This window comes from Nerophis ophidion, linkage group LG21, assembly GCF_033978795.1.
Source record: "Nerophis ophidion isolate RoL-2023_Sa linkage group LG21, RoL_Noph_v1.0, whole genome shotgun sequence".
NCBI classification, from domain to species: domain Eukaryota; kingdom Metazoa; phylum Chordata; class Actinopteri; order Syngnathiformes; family Syngnathidae; genus Nerophis; species Nerophis ophidion.
Genome location: NC_084631.1, coordinates 22730638 through 22752699, shown reverse-complemented (window position 1 = coordinate 22752699; position 22062 = coordinate 22730638). Strand labels below are relative to the sequence as shown.

Here is a 22062-nt window from a genome sequence, read left to right as displayed (position 1 = left end):
CATTCAATCGTTGTCACTCACCATGGTTCTGAACGAGTGGCTTATAGAGTCAGGGTGGGGCTGAGAGCTTCATATAGGTGAAAACACCTGCCTTGACTGTTTAGGCCTAATTTGGGCCGAACCATGGTTCTCAAAAGCTGGGTGTTACAGAATGACACTGGACATTTAAAAGTTGTGTTATCCAAGCCTACATTGTAAACAAAAATGACTGATCTACAAATCCAAAAGTACTATGTGAATGCTTTTAGACATGTGATGGTTATTTATGATGTATTTTACAGAATAACTGTATTCTTAAAGGCCTACTGAAATGAGATGTTCTTATTTAAACGGGGATAGCAGGTCCATTCTGTGTGTCATACTTGATCATTTGGCGATATTGCCATATTTTTGCTGAAATGATTTAGAAGAGAACATCGACGATAAAGTTCGCAACTTTTGGTCGCTAATAAAAAAGCCTTGCCTGTACCGGAAGTAGCAGACGATATGCGCGTGACGTCACGGGTTGTGCAGCTCCTCACATCCTCACATTGTTTATAATCATAGCCACCAGCAAGTGCAATTCAGACCGAGAAAGTGACGAGTTCCCCATTAATTTGAGCGAGGATGAAAGATGTGTGGATGAGGAAAGTTAGAGTGAAGCACTAAAAAAAAAAAAAAAGGGTGACGGCTCCAGGCGACGGCAGTGTGAGCGATTCAGATGTTATTAGACACATTTACTAGGATGATTCTGGAAAATCCCTTATCTGCTTATTGTGTTAATAGTGTTTTAGTGAGATTATTAAGTCATACCTGAAAGTCGGAGGGCAGAGGTGAACGCCAGTGTCTCTGAGGGGAGCCATGATCACAGCTGCTTTTTTGACAGCTACAAGAGGTCGCATAGTCCACTCAAGTCTCCGGTAAGAGCCGACTTAATATCACAATTTTCCCACCCAAAAACTTGCTAGTTGACGTAGAGAAACATGTTCGCTGGACCGCTGTGTGTTAAAGCTTCACAACAAACAAAGAAACACCGGCTGTGTTTCGGTGCTAAAGACAGCTGCAAACCACCGCTTTCCACCAACAGAATTCTTCTTTATAGTCTCCATTATTAATTGAACAAATTGCAAAAGATTCAGCAACACAGATGTCCAAATTACTGTGTAATTATGCGATGAAAAGAGATTACTTTTAGCCGTAAGTGGTGCTGGGCTAATATGTCCGCTACAACCCGAGACGTCACAAACACGCGTCATCATACGAGTCATCATTCCGTGACGTTTTCAACCAGAAACTCCGCGGGAAATTTAAAATTGTAATTTAGTAAACTAAACCGGCTGTATTGGCATGTGTTGCAATGTTAATATTTCATCATTGATATATAAACTATCAGACTGCGTGGTCGGAAGTAGTGGGTTTCAGTAGGCCTTTAATCCCCCTGTCAAATTGGTCCAAGCTAGTGGGCGGGGCTATGGGCTATTTAAATTGGAAAAAAACATTTTTCTGACAGTCTGTTGTCTGTCACTGCCAGAGGACGTTCTCTGTCCTGAGCAGGAGCTCAGGTCTCCATGCATCAACCATCTACTGAGGTGATTATTTTGATGATGAGATTTTGTTGTGTGGTAACTGGTTAAATGAGTTTTCTTGATTGCTAATTGATTTTGCAAAATCTGTTTGGATTATTTAATTTACTTTGACATATTTGATTTTTGACCTTTGCTTGTGAACACATGTATTTTGTTATAATGGATGATTTAACTTGTGATTATTTGATTAGTTTTAATATGCTTATTTTTAATATGCTTCACGGTGGCAGAGGGGTTAGTGCGTCTGCCTCACAATACGAAGGTCCTGCAGTCCTGGGTTCAAATCCAGGCTCGGGATCTTTCTGTGTGGAGTTTGCATGTTCTCCCCGTGAATGTGTGGCTTCCCTCCGGGTACTCCGGCTTCCTCCCACTTCCAAAGACATGCACCTGGGCATAGGTTGATTGGCAACACTAAATTGGCACTAGTGTGTGAATGTGATTGTGAATGTTGTCTGTCTATCTGTGTTGGCCCTGTGATGAGGTGGCGACTTGTCCAGGGTGTACCCCGCCTTCCGCCCGATTGTAGCTGAGATAGGCGCCAGCGCCCGCGACCCCAAAAGGGAATAAGCGGTAGAAAATGGATGGATGGATGCTTATTTTGATTAATTATTTAGGCATATTTAACACATGTGACTTTGAAATGTATTTAGAATATAATTGTACTATATGTAATATACAATACTAATATTGCCTCTATTTATTACTGTTGCAGATTGTGGGTACTTTGTTTCATCCTGTTCACCTCTTGACACTTTTGGGATTTAAATAAATGTTTGTAAACTGTTACCAACTGTGTGCCTTGCCATCCTTGGTTTGATAGTCTGGTTTGCAAAGGTTACATTACCTTCACCCGAGGCGGGGTGTGACACTATAGTAGATGGCTAGCTACTGTAAATAAAAAAAGGGGCATTTCTAACCATTGGTCTGAAAAGTGAATATGACGGAAAGTGCTGAGAAGAAGAAAATTTGATTAATTGAATTAAAGAAAGAAATCATGGCAGTTAGCTGGTAGCTCAGAGCAGTGCTAAGGTTAGCGTTGGGTGAAATATAATTGCAGTAATGATAACACACACATTTATTAAAGAAATTAGAGTGTCCGCATAGCACTGTGAAGGCCTGCAAGTCCTGGCAACAGTTTCAGGAAAGGATGCAGTTGTTTCACCAATCATGGTGTAGGTACACACAAAGACCCTCTTCACTACTCTTGCTGACTTCTATGATTTTGTTGTGTTGGTGCCTAATGCGGCCTGCTTGTTTGATAGCCATGTCATGTATTAGTTGATGCAGCCAGCTTTCAGTGATTATTAAGCAGAATTTCCAGAAAAACTGATTTGAAGCAGTAAGTAGATTTTTTTGTCAATCCATTTTGTTTATAAATCCGACTTTGGCCGTTAGGATACTTGGTGACAATGGTTTGTGTGGATTTTTGCATAGCCTTGCCTGTATTCATGTTACTTGTGAATTTTTTAAATTATATTTTATATATAGCGCTTTTCTCTAGTGACTCAAAGCGCTTTACATAGTGAAACCCTATATCTAAGTTACATTTAAACCAGTGTGGGTGGCACTGGGAGCAGGTGGGTAAAGTGTCTTGCCCAAGGACACAACGGCAGTGACTAGGATGATGGAAGCGGGAATCAAACCTGCAACCCTCAAGTTGCTGGCACGGCCGCTCTACCAACCGAGCTATGCTGCCCACTTCATAAAACTTGTTTGTAGTATGTAATATTGTACGGTTTTCCATGATAAAATTGTTATTGGGGTCTGGAAACAACTTAATCACATTTCAATTCTTTCAATGAGGGACAATTTTGAGATACCAACTTCGTCATCAAACCAAATAAAGTCCACAAAGTGTCCACTATATATTCAATGTCACTTTTCATATTCTTGATTCATAGGAAATGTGTATTTACTTAATTTTATTTTATATTGCATTGATCATTTCTGGCTTTGATTAAGAGAAATATTTACAAAATAATGAAGCTTGTAATCGCCAGTCATCCTTTGACAATCCACTATCCAACTCACTTTAATTATCCGTTTTTTGTTGTTGTTTTGTTTTTTTAATTGTACAGCACTTTGGTCCACTGGTTATTTTTACAGTGGTTTACAAATAGTTTGATCGGATTAACAAATGGCTAATTTTTTTCTGCGTTGACTTTATCACAGTTATTTGTTTCCATTTGTCTTATTCAGGCTTGTCTTTTCGACTTTGCACAACTACTTAATGACCAAATAACCCATAACTCATTTTGACAGGCTGGGATTGACTTTAGTCATTAATGGTTTGGCATCACCTTTGTGTACGTTTTAATACATCCATATTGTTTAAGGCCCTACATTATAACAACGTTCAGACAATCATGTTTTTTATACATCTATAAGTCTTTATTTTCCTTGATCAAATCCTGCAGATTTTTATCATTTGTCTTGTGAAGTTTCCCACTCTTTAAGGCCTCATCTAGTCCAGTCTGCGACCACCAGATGACCCCAAATCCTGAGTACTAATCCAGGATTAGCGAGTCTTGGTTTGAAGTTAGAACAGCACCATACTGACAAAACGGGGGACTTAGTTCCCCACTTTCACTGGTACGAACTAACAAAAACAAAATGTGACACTCAAATAAAAATACATACCACTGCTCACATAAGGTTGGACTAGGTCTTATAGTACAGTACATTCAAGAGCAATGTAAACTAAATAGTATATTTTGCAAAGAAAATACTCCACCCCTTTACTAAAAAGAGTTTTGGCTGAAATGCTATATCAACTGTGGTCATCACATTTTCAGTGTAGTCATTATGTATTTAGTGCCAAGCCCATAACCACTACTAACAGCAACCAAATGTGAGGCAGTATGTGCATAGATCAGTTTACAGTCTTTCAAGAGTTTCCTCCAGGAACAACATAAATGGTACTTTTGATTTCAAAACTTTTTTTTTCCCAAAACAAGCCATTCTTAATGGAAATTTCCCCAGATTTCTATTGTAGTCCTCTATAATAAAAGACACATAATCGTCAGCGCTTAAAAAATGACGTATAATTGAGACATGTCACATCGTCTTTGCATTTTGTACTTAGAGCTATCTCTAAATTATGGTAACGTTTTAACTAGTGAACAGCAATTTAGCAGATTAAAATCATAGGCATAAAACAATAACAGTTCACAACTAACTTTCTACTGAGCCTATTCACTACTGACAAAGACAATGAACTGAACTTGTGTTAATGCTGTTCAAATGTTTCACATTTAGTTCACTGTAGTTGACTTTCTGACTGCTAAATTTGCTGGTGCAAGAAGATGCCCTGTTTTGTTTAGTGATATTGAAAAATAAAGCATTATGATAAACTTTATTAGTTTAAGTCGAGAAATTACAGTAACTACATGAAGACAGGATAGAGTTCCATTTGTGTAATGTTTAAAATAAGACAGTTGGTTCCCCCTGTCATTGGTAGGGTGGTTCCCCTAATGTATTTATTTTTAATATATATTTTTTAATGTTCAGTTGTGCCAGATCACGACAGAAGTGATGTCTGTATATTTTAGCTAATGTATTTATAAATGTAAACTTGAGTTTTGGTCATTGATTTCTTTGTTGATACGTCTAACCCAAAACCTTGACACCACATGTAATGCGGTCATATCATGATCAGTGTTTCCCACAGAACTGCATTTTATTCGTGGCGGTGCGGATGAGGCCAAATGACAAACGTGAAATTTGCATAATTGGCCATGATACATTTTCCAAAAGTGAAAAATAAAACAAATGTGTTTGAACAGCAAATTACGTTTCTAATGACACTTCTTTTTGTCTTATTTTTTAAAGGCCTACTGAAATGAGATTTTCTTATTCAAACGAGGATATCAGGTCCATTCTATGTGTCCTACTTGATCATTTTGCGATATTGCCATATTTTTGCTGAAAGGATTTAGTAGAGAACATCGACGATAAAGTTCGCAACCTTTGCTTGCTAACAGAAAAGCCCTGCCTCTACCGGAAGTCGCAGACGATGACGTCACAAGGGTGAGGGTTCCTCACGTCCTCACATTGTTTTTAATGGGAGCCTCCAGCAGCAAGAGCTATTCGGACCGAGAAAACGACAATTTCCCCATTAATTTGAGCGAGGATGAAAGATTCGTGGATGATGATATTAATAGCGGAGGACTAGAAAAAAAATAAAAAAATAAAAAGCGACGGCTCCGGGCGGCGGCAGTGTGAGCGTTTCAGATGTAATTAGACACATTTACTAGGATAATTCTGGAAGATCCCTTATCTGCTTATTGTTTTAATAGTGTTTTAGTGAGATTATAAAGACATACCTTGAGGTCGGATGGCTGCGGTGAACACGCAGTGTCTCAGAGAGAAGCTGAGGAGCCAAGCTCACAGCTGCCTTTTAAACAGCTACTGCAGGAGGACGAATAATCCAATGATGTCTCCGGCAAGATATATATCACAATTTTCCCATCCAAAAACATGTTGGTTGACGTAGAGAAACATGTTCCCTTGACCGCTCTGTGTTAAAAACAAAGAAACACCGGCTGTGTCTCGGTGCTAAAGACATCTGCAATACACCGCTTTCCACCAACAGCATTGTTCTTTATAGTCTCCATTATTAATTGAACAAATTGCAAAAGATTCAGCAACACAGATGTCCAAATTACTGTGTAATTATGCGATGAAAAGAGACGACTTTTAGTCGTAACTGGTGATGAACTAATGTTTCCTGACAGTCCGTGACGTCACGCGCACACGTCATCATTCCGCAACGTTTTCAACAGGATACCTTGCGGGAAATTTAAAATTGTAATTTAGTAAACCAAACCGGCCGTATTGGCATGTGTTGCAATGTTAATATTTCATCATTGATATATAAACTATCAGACTGCGTGGTCGGTAGTAGTGGGTTTCAGTAGGCCTTTAACATGTATGAAATTGTGTTTTAATATAGTCCTACAAGTACCTTTTCAACTTGCAGTTTCTAAAGTAAGCTGTTACCAATTATCTATTTTTCCAGTACAAACAATTAAAGAAACTAGTTGCGGACTGAGAATGGGCTCTCAGCCAATCACAGATTTCTTAACAGATCCTTGTAATTGGCACAGCAGCAATAGGGATGGGGCTGCTTCTTTGGAGAAACAGGTGAATAAACCAGTGCCCTGCTTCAAAGAGCTGCTGTGTGTCGCCAAATGTGTGCATTGCTGACTTCTACCTCCAATATCTGTTCACTACAGGGTGTTGGGTCAATGTTGATGTGTATTTAAAGACATGTAATTGCAGTTGGGATAAAAATAAATATATTTTAAAAAGGTGTCAACTAAATATTTCACTACACCTCTTCAGTACCTCTATGAACCCACCGTAATTATGCCTCCTGTTCCATCTTTTTATTCTCTTGCAGATGAGGTTATGCATTTAGGAGCAAGGGCGAACACTTGGCGCTAAATCAATTTGTGATGAACCAAATTACGTGAGATTTGCCGCCACAAAAAAATTATGAATGGGAAAAACTGACAATGAGAGACATGTTATTTATGCTTACATTCCAATTGAGACAAATTTCACTAACCTAATTCTCTTTTCTCTGCTGATGTTGAGGGTTCCTTCCTTATTTTCCGTTCCACACAAGAGAAACTGGTGTTTCCCGATGCTGTCTCATTCTTTCTGTTCCTACACTCCCGCAAGTTAGTGCGAGTAAAAGCAGAGGCGAACAAATTTGTAAGATTTGGAGAATCATGGGCTCGAGGTTCCAAATCTTCCGTGGGAGTGAGAGGCTCCTCGTCCTCACTGTCCGAACAAGTAGGCAGTTCTTGAGTCCGTCCATCTGAGAAGGGGCCCTGACTGGGCAACAGATGCCGACGTGAAAGCTTCGAGTAATCGGTCTCAGAGTTACCTATTCTCAACCAGGACTCTGCAGAATGTTGGCTTTTAGAGCTGTTCCCTAGAGCTAGTCTGGAAGGCCCTAAACAGGATATTGAGCTTTCTTTGCGCTTATACCTATCTGCAGAAGAAGAGGATGAAGAAGATGGAGAATTTGCTAAGGCAGCACCCGCTTGCTTGGTGGCATTGTTGCTGGAGGGTCCCCGTCCAAAGCGGCATTGTTGCAAAGACTCTGCCATTCCCAAGCTACCAAGTCTCTCTCCTTTTCCTAATGTTCTACTGTCGGACAAACCAGGCCCTGCCCTACTCCCCGATCCGCCTATTACTTCTTCTTCCTCTCTGTCATCGTCAGCACATCGCTCTCTGTGTTTGTGTCTGTGTTTGTGTTTATGGTGCCAGTTGAAAGACAGCTCAGAAGACATGGGTGGGTAAAGGACAGGGGATCTTCCTCCCCCCAAGTAGTCCTGTCTAAGTAGCTTGTGCTTTTTCTTGTGGAATTTGGAAGGGTTTAGCAGAAGATGAGAGGGGTGGTGATGATGCATGTAAGGGGTGGGGGGAGGAGGGGGGAAAGTGGGTGAATGAGGGGAGTGGTGAGATTGGGCCGTGTGGGGAGACTGATGGTGTGGGTGAGGATATAGAGCACTAGCTGGAGGATAGCCCCTATAATAACCCAAACCCAGGGGTCCAGAGGAGTAAGGAACACTGTACGATGGATGGTAGAAGCCCCCACTGGACAGTGGGAATCCAAGCCCTGGTACAAAAGCAACCTCAGACATGGAATCTCTGGGTTTAGGTGGCCGCCCACGTTTCTTTTTCAAATCTGGTTTGCGAACATAGTGCATTGGATCACAAGAGTATGCAGGATGGGAATAGAAGCTGCCAAAGTTAACCCTGAATATTGTGGGCAGAAGATCTCTGTGGATATAATGATGTGGTGGAGGGCCACTGGTACCACCTAAACCACTAGCACGGTTGACCACTCCTGGCATTCGCTTTGCTCCTGTTGCCATTGCAATGCCACTGCTAAGGCGGTGCCCTGTGGTACGGTGCGCTATTCGAATTTCACTCATTCCTATTACAATTTCGTCTAGTTCAGCAAGAAAGTTGGGGTCTATCCGCCGAGAGCGGAGTTGTAGGTATTTCTTCTTGCGTTTTCTTTTCTGTCTTTTAAGCTTCTCATAGCCTGGGCACCCATGGTTACGCCGTTTACACTTATGTTTATGTTTTTCCTTGTGTCCCATTAAGGAGGCAGAGGGAGCTGCAGGGTGAGGTCTCAGTGGATCGGGCGATAACCTTGATGCATGTGGTGATGGAGAAGGCGAGGGATGTTCCACAAGTACAGCAGAGTGACGCCGACGGCCTCTTGAGTTAAGTCCGATTCTTGGACCCACAGCTGAGCCAATAACACCTGGTATTAATAACCCACCAGCTATCCCAGCTGCCATTCCCATTCCACCTAAGCCCCCAGCTCCACCAGCTTTCTCACCACGGTCAGAGGTACTGTTGTTGTCTGTTCCGATACCACTATCACTGGGCACTGTTTCCTCACTATGTGATTCACTAACTGGAGACGGAGTAGCTTCTTTCAGTTCACTGAGTGGGGCGGGGGATGTCGGATGAAGCGGCCGAGGTGGAGATAGCTTGTGATAGTTGTAGTGCTGCCTATAGTGGTGGTGGTGTCCACGGAAAGACGACTTTTTCTGAGAGGCTGATGTGGCTATAGGTAAGGGTGATCCAAGCACTGGATTGCGAAGATTTGGGGCTGAAAAAGTGGGTGGAGGGAAAGTGAACGTGCTATGACTATGAGTGCTTGAATAGTGAGAGTGCCCTGCAAAGTGCACGGATCCTGGCTCGACAAAGCTAGCATCACTAATAGGACTATGGCCTCCACTAGACTGGGAGAGAGAAGGGGAAGGAAACATTTCTGAGGAGGAAATCTGGTGGTGTTGCTGAGATTGATGGTGATGCAGAGGAGAAGTGGTAGTTGGGGACAGAAAGGTTTCTGCTGGTGCTGTTGAAGACGTGGCACACGCCGCTTTTGGTTTACGCCCCCTCCTCTTACCCATATATATTGTACCTTTTTTGCTAACATTAATTTGTGGTCCAAGTTTTCCCCCAAGAGAGGCAGCCAGGGAGGACAAAGATTGTGATCCAGTTTCCACAGATCCTACCACTGGGATCACTTTGGGCGGGTCTTCTTTTCTTGGCCCTAACAAAATCTGACTAAGAATACGTTTTCTTTTCACACTTTTCATCTTGTTGATCTTACCAATAATTGATTTCATTATAAGTTGACCATTTCCTTTGTTGTGATATCGCCTGTCCGCCGAGTCTGCTGCCTCAGGAGCCAATGTGGGAGGCTGACTCTCTTGAGGTAAGTTTGGTGGGAGCCGCTTGGGGCGTCCACGTTTTCGAAGCATAGGTTTAGGAGGGTTTAAGTCAACCTCTGGATGAAGAACAGGGGGGTCTGGCTCTTCTTTGGACTTTAAAAAAGTAGAATAAACCTTAGATGTCACCAATTTGTTTGAAGGACGCCTACAGCCTGGTGCATCGAGTGTTGGCATTTTTGACTTTGGCCTTCCCCTTTTTTTGGGCTGGGGTTGGAAAATATGGGACAATGAACTTTCTGGGAGAATATTTATTTTGCCTTTATTTGAGTTAGGAGGTCTCCCCACAGGTCTCTTAACTGGTGTTTCCAAGGTTAAGGATAAGGGCATGGTGGTATTGCTCTGGCCAAAGGGACTGTCATGGCCTGCTCTTTGATTATGTAATTTGTTCATAGCACGACCCCAACGGGGCTTCCTTCCTCTACGTTTTTTAAAGGGTTTACTATCCTGCTCTGTTGCGGAATCTATAGACGAATCAGGAGAATCATCCCGAAGAGGAGTTTGTGGGCTATCTTCACCATCTGGCTCAGGTGAAACAGATTCCATGGGCCTTACAGGTTCTGGAGGGCTGCTGGTCCGACCAATACGAGTACTGTCCCGGGTGGGACTACGCTTACATGGACTTGAACTTATGTTTCTCTCAACTCGCATTGAGTAACTGCAAGCCTCTTTGTCTTTCCCTTCTGGCTTTGGTGTTCCTGTTGAAGAGCAATAAGTCAACTCTCTGGAGCAGTCCCTTTCCTGTTCTCTTAGACTTGCAATAGGTTCCTCCGCTAAGACAGGGGTCTCACGGGAATGGTCTGCTTGTGAGGCAGCAGGGTAGCCTTTGTGACTTGTCCTTTGCTCAGTTGTCGTGATAAGGGAGGAGGACACAGGACAAGAGGGCAAATTTGTGGTAAGGGATGAGAAGAGTGTAGCACAAGTTTGTGGTTTCGGAATGCTACTATTTATGTTGTCATTGCTGCTGTCCTTCGCCAAAGAAGGAAGTCTGTTACTCCCATAGTTGAGTGCAGCACTACTGCTGTTTCCACCGCTCATGATAATACTGCTGCTACTAGGTTTCCCAGTTCCATCTATGTCTTCCTTTCTTGTTGATGTGAAGGTGGGGGAGTCCTCCACACCACAGTCTTTGCTCCTAGAACCATAGGGCCGACCAGGTGGCCGTGACACTGGTAAAGGGGGAGAGAGATGAACCATTCTTGAATAGGTGTTTCGATTGGCCATAGCTCTATCCCGCTGCTTTGCAGTGGGAGTCATAAAACCTGAGCTAGAGAGAGGTGCAGCAGAGTCAGTTTTTGCAGGTTTGATAGGCTTTGGGGTCTTTGATGGTGGGCAAGTTGCTATGAGCTGAGCTAATTTTTCAGTTACTGTGGGGCCTCCCCAGCTTTGAATTTCCTTGTCCTTGTCTCCTTGGCTGTCATTACTGTAGGTGTATTGGGGTGGTTTAACACCATCACAGCTAGATTCTTTTGATGCAGATGTCGGTGAGGAAGGTGATGATACCTGTTGATTGTACTGTAGAGTTGGTGTTTTTTTTCCCGAGGGATGAGGTTTGCTGTCTGTAAAAGGGCGATGAAGATTCAGGGGTCGCTCAGATGTGGCGGTAGCTACTTTAGTATCTGACTTCATGTCTGATAGACAATCCATCTTTGGTGGACCCTGCAAAAACACAAACAAAACACAATTTATTTATTATGCACTAACAGGTTGTAATTAAAATAAAAAGGCATTTAAATTAATACTGATATATTATCATGTAATTACTGTAAGCTACAGTATAATGCCTATTTGTAATAATTTTGGGTGACATAAAATGGTTGACCGATTTCCAAGCACAAATAAAACTATGCTGCGTCTAGGGGGGAGCTGTGCATATAATATAGTTAAAAATGCTCACCTTTTGCTTATAACCAACTATTATATGTAAATTAGAAAGTAGTTTGATAATAGTTTAGAGAAAATAATACAACAGGAAATGAAGCAAGATGTTACCAGACACATCAGCATATTATAATTGATGTGCCAAATAGTATATTATGTGCATCATTATTGCAGGAGGCTGCAATACATGTTATGTTACAAATATTAGACCATATCACACATCACTAGAGAAGGACACTGCTAAAAAAAAATAAGCGGATGATAGACGTAGAATTAGAGAACATTTTTTTGAAAAACATGACATATCAAGACTTGGTAACAAAGTAAGAATATAGCACTGTTGAAATCTGCACCATGCTTTAGCTCAGTGGTTCTCAAATGGGGGTACGCGTACCCCTGGGGGTTCTTGAAGGTATGCCAAGGGGTACGTAAGATTTTTTTTTTTTAATTCTAAAAATAGCAATAAATCAAAAATCCTAATACATATATTTATTGAATAATACTTCAACAAAATATGAATGTAAGTTCATAAACTGTGAAAAGAAATACAACAATGCAATATTCAGTGTTGACAGCTAGATTTTTTGTGGACATGTTCCATAAATATTGATGTTAAAGATTTATTTTTTGTGAAGAAATGTTTAGAATGAAGTTGATGAATCCAGATGGATCTCTATTACAAATGTTTCTTAAAAAAACTAGGGTAGTACATTTGTTTTTAGTACATGACGTTGTGTTGTTAAGACATTATGTGTTATCTAGAAATTCATGTTTCTTATTAAAAAGCATGTTATATGCTAAAGTTGTGGTGTGCTTTGAGAGCCCAGAACAGTTTCATGGAAATTAAATTAATTTAAATGGAAAAAATTAGTTGTATAGATTTTTAGACAGCTGTGTCACAGCATTTTTTTTTCAGTTTCTCATATACATGTATATAACACTTTATATATATATATATATATATATATATATATATATATATATATATATATATATATATATATATATATAGTGGGACAAAAAAGTATTTAGTCAGCCACCGATTGTGCAAGTTCTCCCACTTAAAATGATGACAGTGTTCTGTAATTTTCATCATAGGTACACTTCAACTGTGAGAGACAGAATGTGAAAAAATTTTAAAGAATTTATTTGTAAATTATGGTGGAAATTAAGTATTTGGTCAACCATTCAAAGCTCTCACTGATGGAAGGAAGTTTTGGCTCAAAATCTCACGATACATGGCCCCATTCATTCTTTCCTTAACACGGATCAATCGTCCTGTCCCCTTAGCAGAAAAACAGCCCCAAAGCATAATGTTTACACCCCCATGCTTCACAGTAGGTATGGTGTTCTTGGGATGCAACTCAGTATTCTTCTTCCTCCAAACACGACGAGTTGAGTTTATACCAAAATGGATACATTGAGATGGCGACTTGTCCAGGGTGTACCCCGCCTTCCGCCCGATTGTAGCTGAGATAGGCGCCAGCGCCCCCCGCGCCCCCAAAAGGGAACAAGCGGTAAAAAATGGATGGATGAATGGATACATGGATGATACAGCAGAGGATTGGGAGAATGTCATGTGGTCAGATGAAACCAAAATAGAACTTTTTGGTATAAACTCAACTCGTCGTGTTTGGAGGAAGAAGAATACTGAGTTGCATCCCAAGAACACCATACCTACTGTGAAGCATGGGGGTGGAAACATCATGCTTTGGGGCTGTTTTTCTGCTAAGGGGACAGGACGATTGATCAGTGTTAAGGAAAGAATGAATCGGGCCATGTATCGTGAGATTTTGAGCCAAAACCTCCTTCCATCAGTGAGAGCTTTGAATGGTTGACCAAATACTTATTTTTATCATAATTTACGAATAAATTCTTTAAAATTCCAACAATGTGAATTCCTGGATTTTTTTCCCTCCACAGTCTGTCTCTCACAGTTGAAGTGTACCTATGATGAAAATTACAGACCTCTGTCATCATTTTAAGTGGGCGAACTTGCACAATTGGTGGCTGACTAAATACTTTTTGCCCCACTGTGTGTGTGTGTGTGTGTGTGTGTGTGTGTGTGTGTGTGTGTGTGTGTGTGTGTATATATACATATATAAAAATATATATATATATGGATAAAAGGATGGGTGTGACCACTTGACATTCACTCATCTCCCGTGAAAGATATGCTTAAAAAACATCAGTTGTTTCCTTGCATTACTTTAATAACCAGCCACTACTAGAATGCATTAATGCGTTACTAAATGTGCTGTTTAGAAGTAATAAGCGTGCATCCAGCCCTTTCTTTGCAAGTCAATCACACTTATCAGGGTCAGACTGGGGACAAGGAGTAAGAGCTGTGGGGGTCATCCAGAGGTGGGGGATGGGGACAAAAGGGAAATGCGTGACATACAAATTAGAGAGCAGATTACCAGATCCCAGAGTAAAGAAAACATGCTCACATACAACACTTAAGAATGAGTGCATCAAACGTATTATGCAATGGTATGATAATCTAAAAAATAATACAATACACCTTCATAGTCAAACGGCTTAAGGACCATTAAGACATGCCGTAATTATTAAAGTAAATTAAACTGAATTAAGGTGAGTTTTTTTCTTTTTTTTTTTAAGAATTTATGTCCCCATTGCTTGTATTTAGTCATGTGACTTCTTACCGGAAGTGAAAAACAGTGGTGGTCAACCAAGCCAAGATGGCTGTTATACAGCACACAGCGCGCAAATTCTCTGAGTACGCAAGGGGCCTAGACCTTCCTGCAAAAAGCAGATACGGGCAAAACTAGCCAGACTAAGTGTGAAGTTAGCCTAATTGTTTTCCATTATACCTTCATTTTTCTTGAATCAAACTACTAAATGTGCTGGTTCTCCACCTCCTTTTCCTACTTACTCGTTTTCCTGGTACACCCCCATTCACTTGAGGGGGTGCTGGAGAAGCTGTGCTGATAGCTGGAAGTCCAGGAGAAGGCGGCGTTGAGACCTTAGAAGATGCATTTGATGAGGATGATGGGACTGGTTTGTTGACAGTCGGACTCTTTTCCCTCTCTTTCTCCCTGACACGAGACGGACTTTGGCTTTGGACGCCTGGTCGATCAGGTGTATTTCCTGCACGATTTGCTCGAGCCCCAGCTCCTCCCCGCCCTGAATTCCTCATTGTGGCCCTGAAAGCTGGTCTGCATACGTAATTCTCCAAAATCTTTGGAGGTTTCTTCATGCGTTTTGCTTGAAGACCAATCTTTAGTTTGACATTGCCCTCAGATAGGCTACTCTCTTTGATGGAAAACTGTGACTGGTCACCTCCAGTATTTTCGGGCGCACCTGCGCCTGTGCCATCAGAGGCGATGGAAGCCTCTTTCTCTCTGTCCCGCTTCTTGTCATCCTCCTCTTCCATCTTTGCAACCCCTCCCTCTTTCTCCCGCTCCCCAGAGGGAACACCTGAGAGAAGAGGTGGTGTGGCAGTTCTCCCCTGAATCTTCTGATCCATCAAAACTTTAAGGTTTGCAAGGTAGAGAATGTTTCTCCCCGGAAGAATATAGGATAAGGAGTGGGGGAGGGATGAGGGGAAAGGGAGGGGGAAGGGGAGACAAGGAAGACGCTCTTCTGACTTTGCGAGGGTTTCTATCCTTTCCGTCTATTCGTCCCTCTTTGTCCGTCCTTTTATCTGTTGAAGAAGAGAAAGGGGAAAGGGAGAAAAACAGGGACAACCATTATTATCACATGTTTGGTTGAAGGCTGTGTTGCCTCCTGATAACATACAGTTCTGAAGAAATGCAACATTTGGCTGAGGGGTTTCCAATCAGCACCTCGGGAGGGCACGGCCTGTCAAGTTTTGTAGGAAACGACGATATAGGAAAAAATACAAAAACGCAAAGAGAAAAAAACAATGCACTATGTCTCGTGCAGCAAGCAAAAGCATGACTAATTTGCAGGGCCGGCCCGTGGCATAGGCCGTATAGTAGGGATGCGCGGTTTGCGGTCTCATCTGCGGAGTCCGCGGATAAACCGCGGGTCGGGCGGTTGACATGACGAAAAAATTGATTTTAATTAGATTCGGGCGGGTGGCGGTTAGACCACCCGGAAATATTTGATAAACATGGTTCTGGGATCGGCATTCTTTGCCATTCAAAGAACCATTTAAGACCCGTGTCATAAAGTGAAGATGACAATAGGAGACGCTAACATTCTCTAAAATGACTGCCGGCAGTCACCCAGATAATAAGTATGAGGGCATGCTATGAAGCCATTGGCTTTGTAGCCTTCTACAGCATGTACGATCGTGTGTGGCTTCCGCAGCAAAACGCACACGACTGCAAGGCATACTGGGTGACACAGAGTACACTAATGGTTGTGATATAAACAATTTTAACACTCTTAGTAATATGCGCCACGCTGTAAAGCCACACCAATTAAGAACGACAAACACATTTCGGGAGAACATCCTCACAGTAACACAACATAAACGCAACACTGCAAATACCCAGAATCCTTTGTATTCATGACACAACCTGACTATTTTATACACCCCGCTAGCAGCAAACCCCGCCACCCACCACCCCCCGTGCGTCGGTAAGGTGGGCGGGGTTGGGGGCATAAAATATATTCAGAAATAATCACGGATACAAATGATTCTGGGTATTTGTTGTGTTGCGTTTATGTTGTGTTACTGTGAGGATGTTCTCCTGAAATGTGTTTGTCAATCTTGTATTGTGTGGCTTCTCAGCGTGGGGCATATTAGTAAGTGTTAAAGTTGTTTATATCACAACCATCAGTGTACTCTGTATCACCCAGTATGCCTTTCAATCTTGTACGTGTGATTGCGGAAGCTGCACACAGCATGTTGCCGGACCAATAATTGGTTCGTACATGTTGTTGAAGGTGTCTAAGGCAATGGCTTCACAGCACGCCCATATTTTTGTCATCAGGATGAATGCAATTGGATAGTCGCGAGAACGCTAGCAGTTCCAATTGTCTTCATTACTCTGTGAAACAGGTTTAAATAGTTATGTGAGTGGAAAAGGCGGCCGACCTCTGATGTATTTCAGCGGATGGGTATGGTCCTGATAAAATGTTGGTTCGGGTGGACGGCGGGTGGATGACGACTTTTGTGATGTGGATGCGGATGATATAATTGCCTATCCGCGCATCTCTACCGTATAGGCAAATGCTAAGGGCGCCGTCCATCAGGGGGCGCCACACCAGTGCCAAAAATGTAGGAGGAAAAAAAAAAGTTTGTACTATTATTTCTAAATACAAAAAATTCCCACGTTAATTAAAATGCAAAGTAAAGCCTATTTAATAGAAATATTATTTGTTACATTACGCCCCCGCCCGTCCCCGCCCCCCACACGGTGCGCCCCCTCCCTTCCCGTATCATGACTCTTTTTGGACGTTAGCACATCAAAAAATCAACACAAGATGTCAAAACGGCCAAAACTGTCAGGTGCCCAGGGAAGAAAAAAGAGAAAAGAAGAGGAGAAATGAGAAAAAGACAGAGGTAGGTAACGTTAGCCTACATACGTGACATTATTTGTCTGTTACAGAATGTGATAGTAACCTGGCTTTTTACAATAAAGCTAATGTTACATGATTCGGCAATTGCTAATCAATAAATAGCTAGTTCAGTTTTAACGTCGGGTTAATATTGTGGAGGGGGCTAAATTGTTATGGAAAATAATAATGTAACGTTAGGTAATTACAGTACTCCCACCTTACATTCCTCAGGGACATTTGTATTAGATGCAATATTAAAAAGCACAAATAAAGAACTCTGTAGGATCCCCTTTTTTTGTAATATAGTTGTTAAAGTCATACTGGTTTGATATCTTGTTTTGTCCAGTGCCTTATTTACATTGTATTTTTAATTTATTTTATGCAACTTGACACGTTTTATTTAGTGTTTATGCATGTCAAAAATATTGTATTTCATATATTCACTTTTTATTTTTTGTATTCATTTATTTATTCATATTTTTTTTTTTCTTGTTAACTATTCTGATTGTTAATTTGCTTTCTTTAAGTAAAAAAAAAGCTCAAAGACAAAGCTTTTCAGTTTCTTGTGAGTGTATATACACTTCACTGCCGATGTGGGGGGGGCGCCACCTAAAATCTTGCCTAGGACGCCAGATTGGTTAGGGCCGGGCCTGCTAATTTGGGTAGAAGGGCTCCAGCAAAATTTAACAATGACAATGAATCCTTATCAGACATTGTATCAAACAGTGGTGGGCCGTCAAGGCCAGCAAGGCCTTCTCTGCTGGCCTAACATAACCAGATATCATGATCAAAATAACATAACGGTAAAGGTATTTATTTATTTACTTTCCATAAATATCTAAACGTATTCATATTCTCTTCATGTCATATTATGCTCCTTCCAGTGCTGTTGTTTTTAGTTTTAGTTTGTATCCAATCAGAATTCAGCCAGCTTATGTTGCCATGCTGTGCCAAACCTGCCCGAGGCCTTCAGAATCAACAATGTGGCCGTCCGTGCACTGTTAAAGGGGAACATTATCATCAAACCTATGTAAGCGTCAATATATACCTTGATGTTGCAGAAAAAAGACCATGTATTTTTTCAACCGATTTCCGAACTCTAAATGGGTGAATTATGGCAAATTAAACGCCTTTCTGTTTATCTGTCTTTTAACGATCACGTCAGAACGTGACGTCACCGAGGTAATACACCCGCCATATTCATTTTCACATTACAAACACCGGGTCTCAGCTCTGTTATTTTCAGTTTTTTCGACAATTTTTTGGAACCTTGGAGACATCATGCCTCGTCGGTGTGTTGTCGGAGGGTGTAACAACACTAACAGGGAGGGATTCAAGTTGCACCACTGGCAAGAAATCTGCCGCCAGACCCCCATTGAATGTACCAGAGTGTCTTCACATTTGACCGGCGATGCTAAGACAGACATGGCACAGAGAAGTATGGATAACCTGCAGATGCATTTGCAACGATTAATTCAACGAAATCACGAAGGTGAGTTTTGTTGATGTTGTTGACTTATGTGCTAATCAGACATATTTGGTCACGGCATGACTGCCAGCTAATCGATGCTAACATGCTACGCTAATCGATGCTAACATGCTATTTATGCTAGCTGTATGTACATTTGAAACTAGATACCCACATTTAATGCGAAACAAACACATACCAATCGACGGATTTAAGTTGCTCCAGTGTCACAAGATGCCAAAGTCCTGATCGTTTGGTCCGCACATTTTACGGGCGATGCTAATAAGGCAGCCATGCTATGGGCCACTTCATTAGGTACACCCACGCTATGGCCGAATAGCGTCACTAGCTATTCGCTCAATAGCTTCAATTTCTTCTTCAATTTCGTTTTCGCTATCTGCCTCCATACTCCGACCATGTGTTTCAATACATGCGTAATCTGTTGAATCGCTTACGCCGCTGAAATCCGAGTCTGAATCCGAGCTAATGTTGCTACATCTTGCTGTGGTAACCGCCATGTTGTTTGTATTGGCAGCCCTGTATGACGTCACAGGGAAATGGATAGTGGTTTCGAAGATAGCGAAAATAAGGCACTTTAAAGCCTTATTTAGGGATATTCCGGGACCGGTAAAATTTTGAAAAAAAACTTCAAAAAACACAACAAGCCACTGGGAACTGATTTTTATTGTTTTTAACCCTTTTGAAATTGTGATAATGTTCCCCTTTAAGTGAATGGGGACATACAGTGGGAGACAGTTGCCATAGCCAATCAGATCCCAAGTTGTTGACAGTAGCCTATCTAGGTAGCCTGATGTTAACGAGACTGTGATTGGATACTCACTTGTCATTCCAAAGTGAGTATCCATTCACAAGTTTCAATTTAGCAGGAAGCGGGAAGGGTTGCGCCGTAGCAGAGGAGGAGAACAAAACGTTGATTGGGTGGCAGATATATATTTGCCAGGCCATTTTCAAGAAGGATATTTAAAGAGAAACTACATCTTGTGAGACGATGTCGGCCAACCTCGGAAGCTAGCTCAGCTGTCCCGGCGATGAGATGGGGAAATGCTCGCCATTTCCACTCGAATAAGCCGACGACAAGGGTACCACTATCTTATACGGCGTTGAATATGTGCTACAAATTCTATCCATCCATCCACTTTCTACCGCTTGTCCCTTTCGGGGTCGGAGGGTTTGCTGGAGCGTATCTCAGCTGCACATGGGCGGAAGGTGTCGTACACCCTGGACAAGTCGCCACTTTATCACAGGGCCCACACAGAGACAGACAACATTCACACACTGGGGCCAATTTAGATAGATAGATAGTCCTATCTATCTATCTAAATTGGCCCCAGTGTGTGAATGTTGTTTATCTATCTGTGTTGGCCCTGTGATAAGTTGGCGACTTGCCAATAAACCTATCCACAGGTGCATGTCTTTGGAGGCGGGAGGAAGCCAGAGTACCCGTCACAGGGAGAACATGCAAACTCCACACAGAAAAATCCCGAGCCCGGGATTGAACCCAGGACTACTCAGAACCTTTGTATTGTGAGGCACATGCACTAACCCCTGCCCCACCGTGCTGCCCACGGCATCGAATATGTGGTACAAATTGTGAGTTCAAATATTTAATTTTTTCACTTTTAATGTTTTTTTTTGCAATTTTAGTTCTGACAGTACCCCATAAAATGTTTTAATTGCTGATGCGTTTTAATAGATTTTTAAATGTTCCACAAAATAATCCGTTTTGTACACTGTTGATGTGGATCAATGCCCAGTAGGGCATACATGTGTTCCTGTATAGTATTTCTCCAGCAATGGTCATGTGGTTACCTAAATTATGGTATTTTGAGAGGTAATCATTGAAGTTGGACATCACTGAAGGCCTAGGTGAGAAACGCACGCACGGCCCGCCACAGGTATCAAAATTATACCTCAAGTATACTCCACATCTGCGAGGATAAAGTCAGACATGTTAAAACAGCATTTAGAAATTACAAGTGCTGTGAAACAATTTAAAAAAAATCTGATTAATCACACTTCTTAATTTTGATTACCGTAAATTCCAGACTATAAATTGTTACATTTTTCCCACACTTTGAACACGGAGCCGCTAATCTGTGGATTTTTCTTCGCTGACGGCAATAATAGAATTCATTTTAAATATAAAAAAACAAGCATAGACCGAATGTAAACCTCAATGAAGTGTTATAATCTTAATGACAAAAAACACCTGACATTAAGTTGCCTGACAGGCAGCTAAAAATACATATCAATCAATCAATCAATCAAAGTTTCTTTATAAAACCCTTAATCACAAATGTTTCGGAGGGCTGCACAAGCCACAACGACATCCTTGGCTCAGATCCCACATCAGGGTAAGAAAAAAATCAACTCAATGGGAACAACGAGAAACCTTGGAAGGGACCGCAAAGGTTGGGATCCTACCATTGGTGACCGGTGCAATGGATGCCGAGTGGATACCGTTAATAATGTCGCTTCTGTCCCATGTGTATGGAGTAGAAAAGCACACAAAAAATTAACTGACGTGAGTATTTTTTAAATTCGTATTGTATTCAACAGCATCTTATGCTGTCAGAAGAATCTGTACAGATCTGATGCCTGGTCAATTGGGACTGTGACTTCTTAATGATAAATTTTTATATCACAAATATGTTTTCCACATAAGGGGCAGGAATGCAACAGACTTCTGTAATATATTGTCTGTTCAGTAGACTCATTTTCATCAATCGCAAATAGATTTCACTTTTCATAAAAGTTGTATTTGTTATTTCATTAATGTTGAAATTATAGATGTTTCGATCAAAATTTTTGTCTCGAATCTAATCAGATTATTTGGCCTCAGGTCGCATCTAATTTCGAGTCTGGTCTGATACTCTCAAAATCAATAGTAGAACTACAAATGTGTTGAAAGTATGTAGGGATGTAACGATAAACAGTAATAATAACCACCTTAAAACTCCCGACGGTGAGCATTGTCGGAAGACCATGATTGATACCTGCTATTTGATAAACAACATTGACGTATTTTCCCATTAAGTGACATGTCCCAATCTTAATTTGTTTTAACACATTGCTGTCAGAGCAACAAAGTTATTCAATTGTCCATATTGATCTGTACTCTCTTAAAACATAGTAATCTGTTCTATATTAAAAATGCTGAACAGAGGAGGACACCACAAAAGCCGCAAGAAATAATAAATACCAAAAATAGTTTTTATTTGTTATGCACATTTTATGTAAATACATCTTAAAATGCTACAGTACAAAGCATCCATCCATTTTCTACCGCTTGTCCCTTTCAGGGTCACATGGGGTTTTGGAGCCTATCTCAGCTGAAGAATATTTTTAAAAAGCTTAGTCA

The 22062-nt window shown here is 41.3% G+C and overlaps 1 protein-coding gene and 1 long non-coding RNA gene across 2 annotated transcripts in view; one reads left to right on the top strand and one right to left on the bottom strand.

The window, feature by feature from the left end:
• Nucleotides 1–22062, top strand: part of LOC133539890 (uncharacterized) — a 79504-nt gene that overhangs the window by 24857 nt on the left and 32585 nt on the right. The window lies entirely within an intron of this gene.
• Nucleotides 1–22062, bottom strand: part of ash1l (ash1 (absent, small, or homeotic)-like (Drosophila)) — a 92288-nt gene that overhangs the window by 41204 nt on the left and 29022 nt on the right. The window contains exons 3-4 of the mRNA XM_061882182.1: nucleotides 14613–15383; nucleotides 7138–11494 (exon numbers count right to left, since the gene is read on the bottom strand). Coding sequence (XP_061738166.1) covers nucleotides 7138–11494; nucleotides 14613–15206 — 4951 coding nt within the window. The 5' untranslated portion in view covers nucleotides 15207–15383. The remainder of the gene's footprint in view (nucleotides 1–7137; nucleotides 11495–14612; nucleotides 15384–22062) is intronic.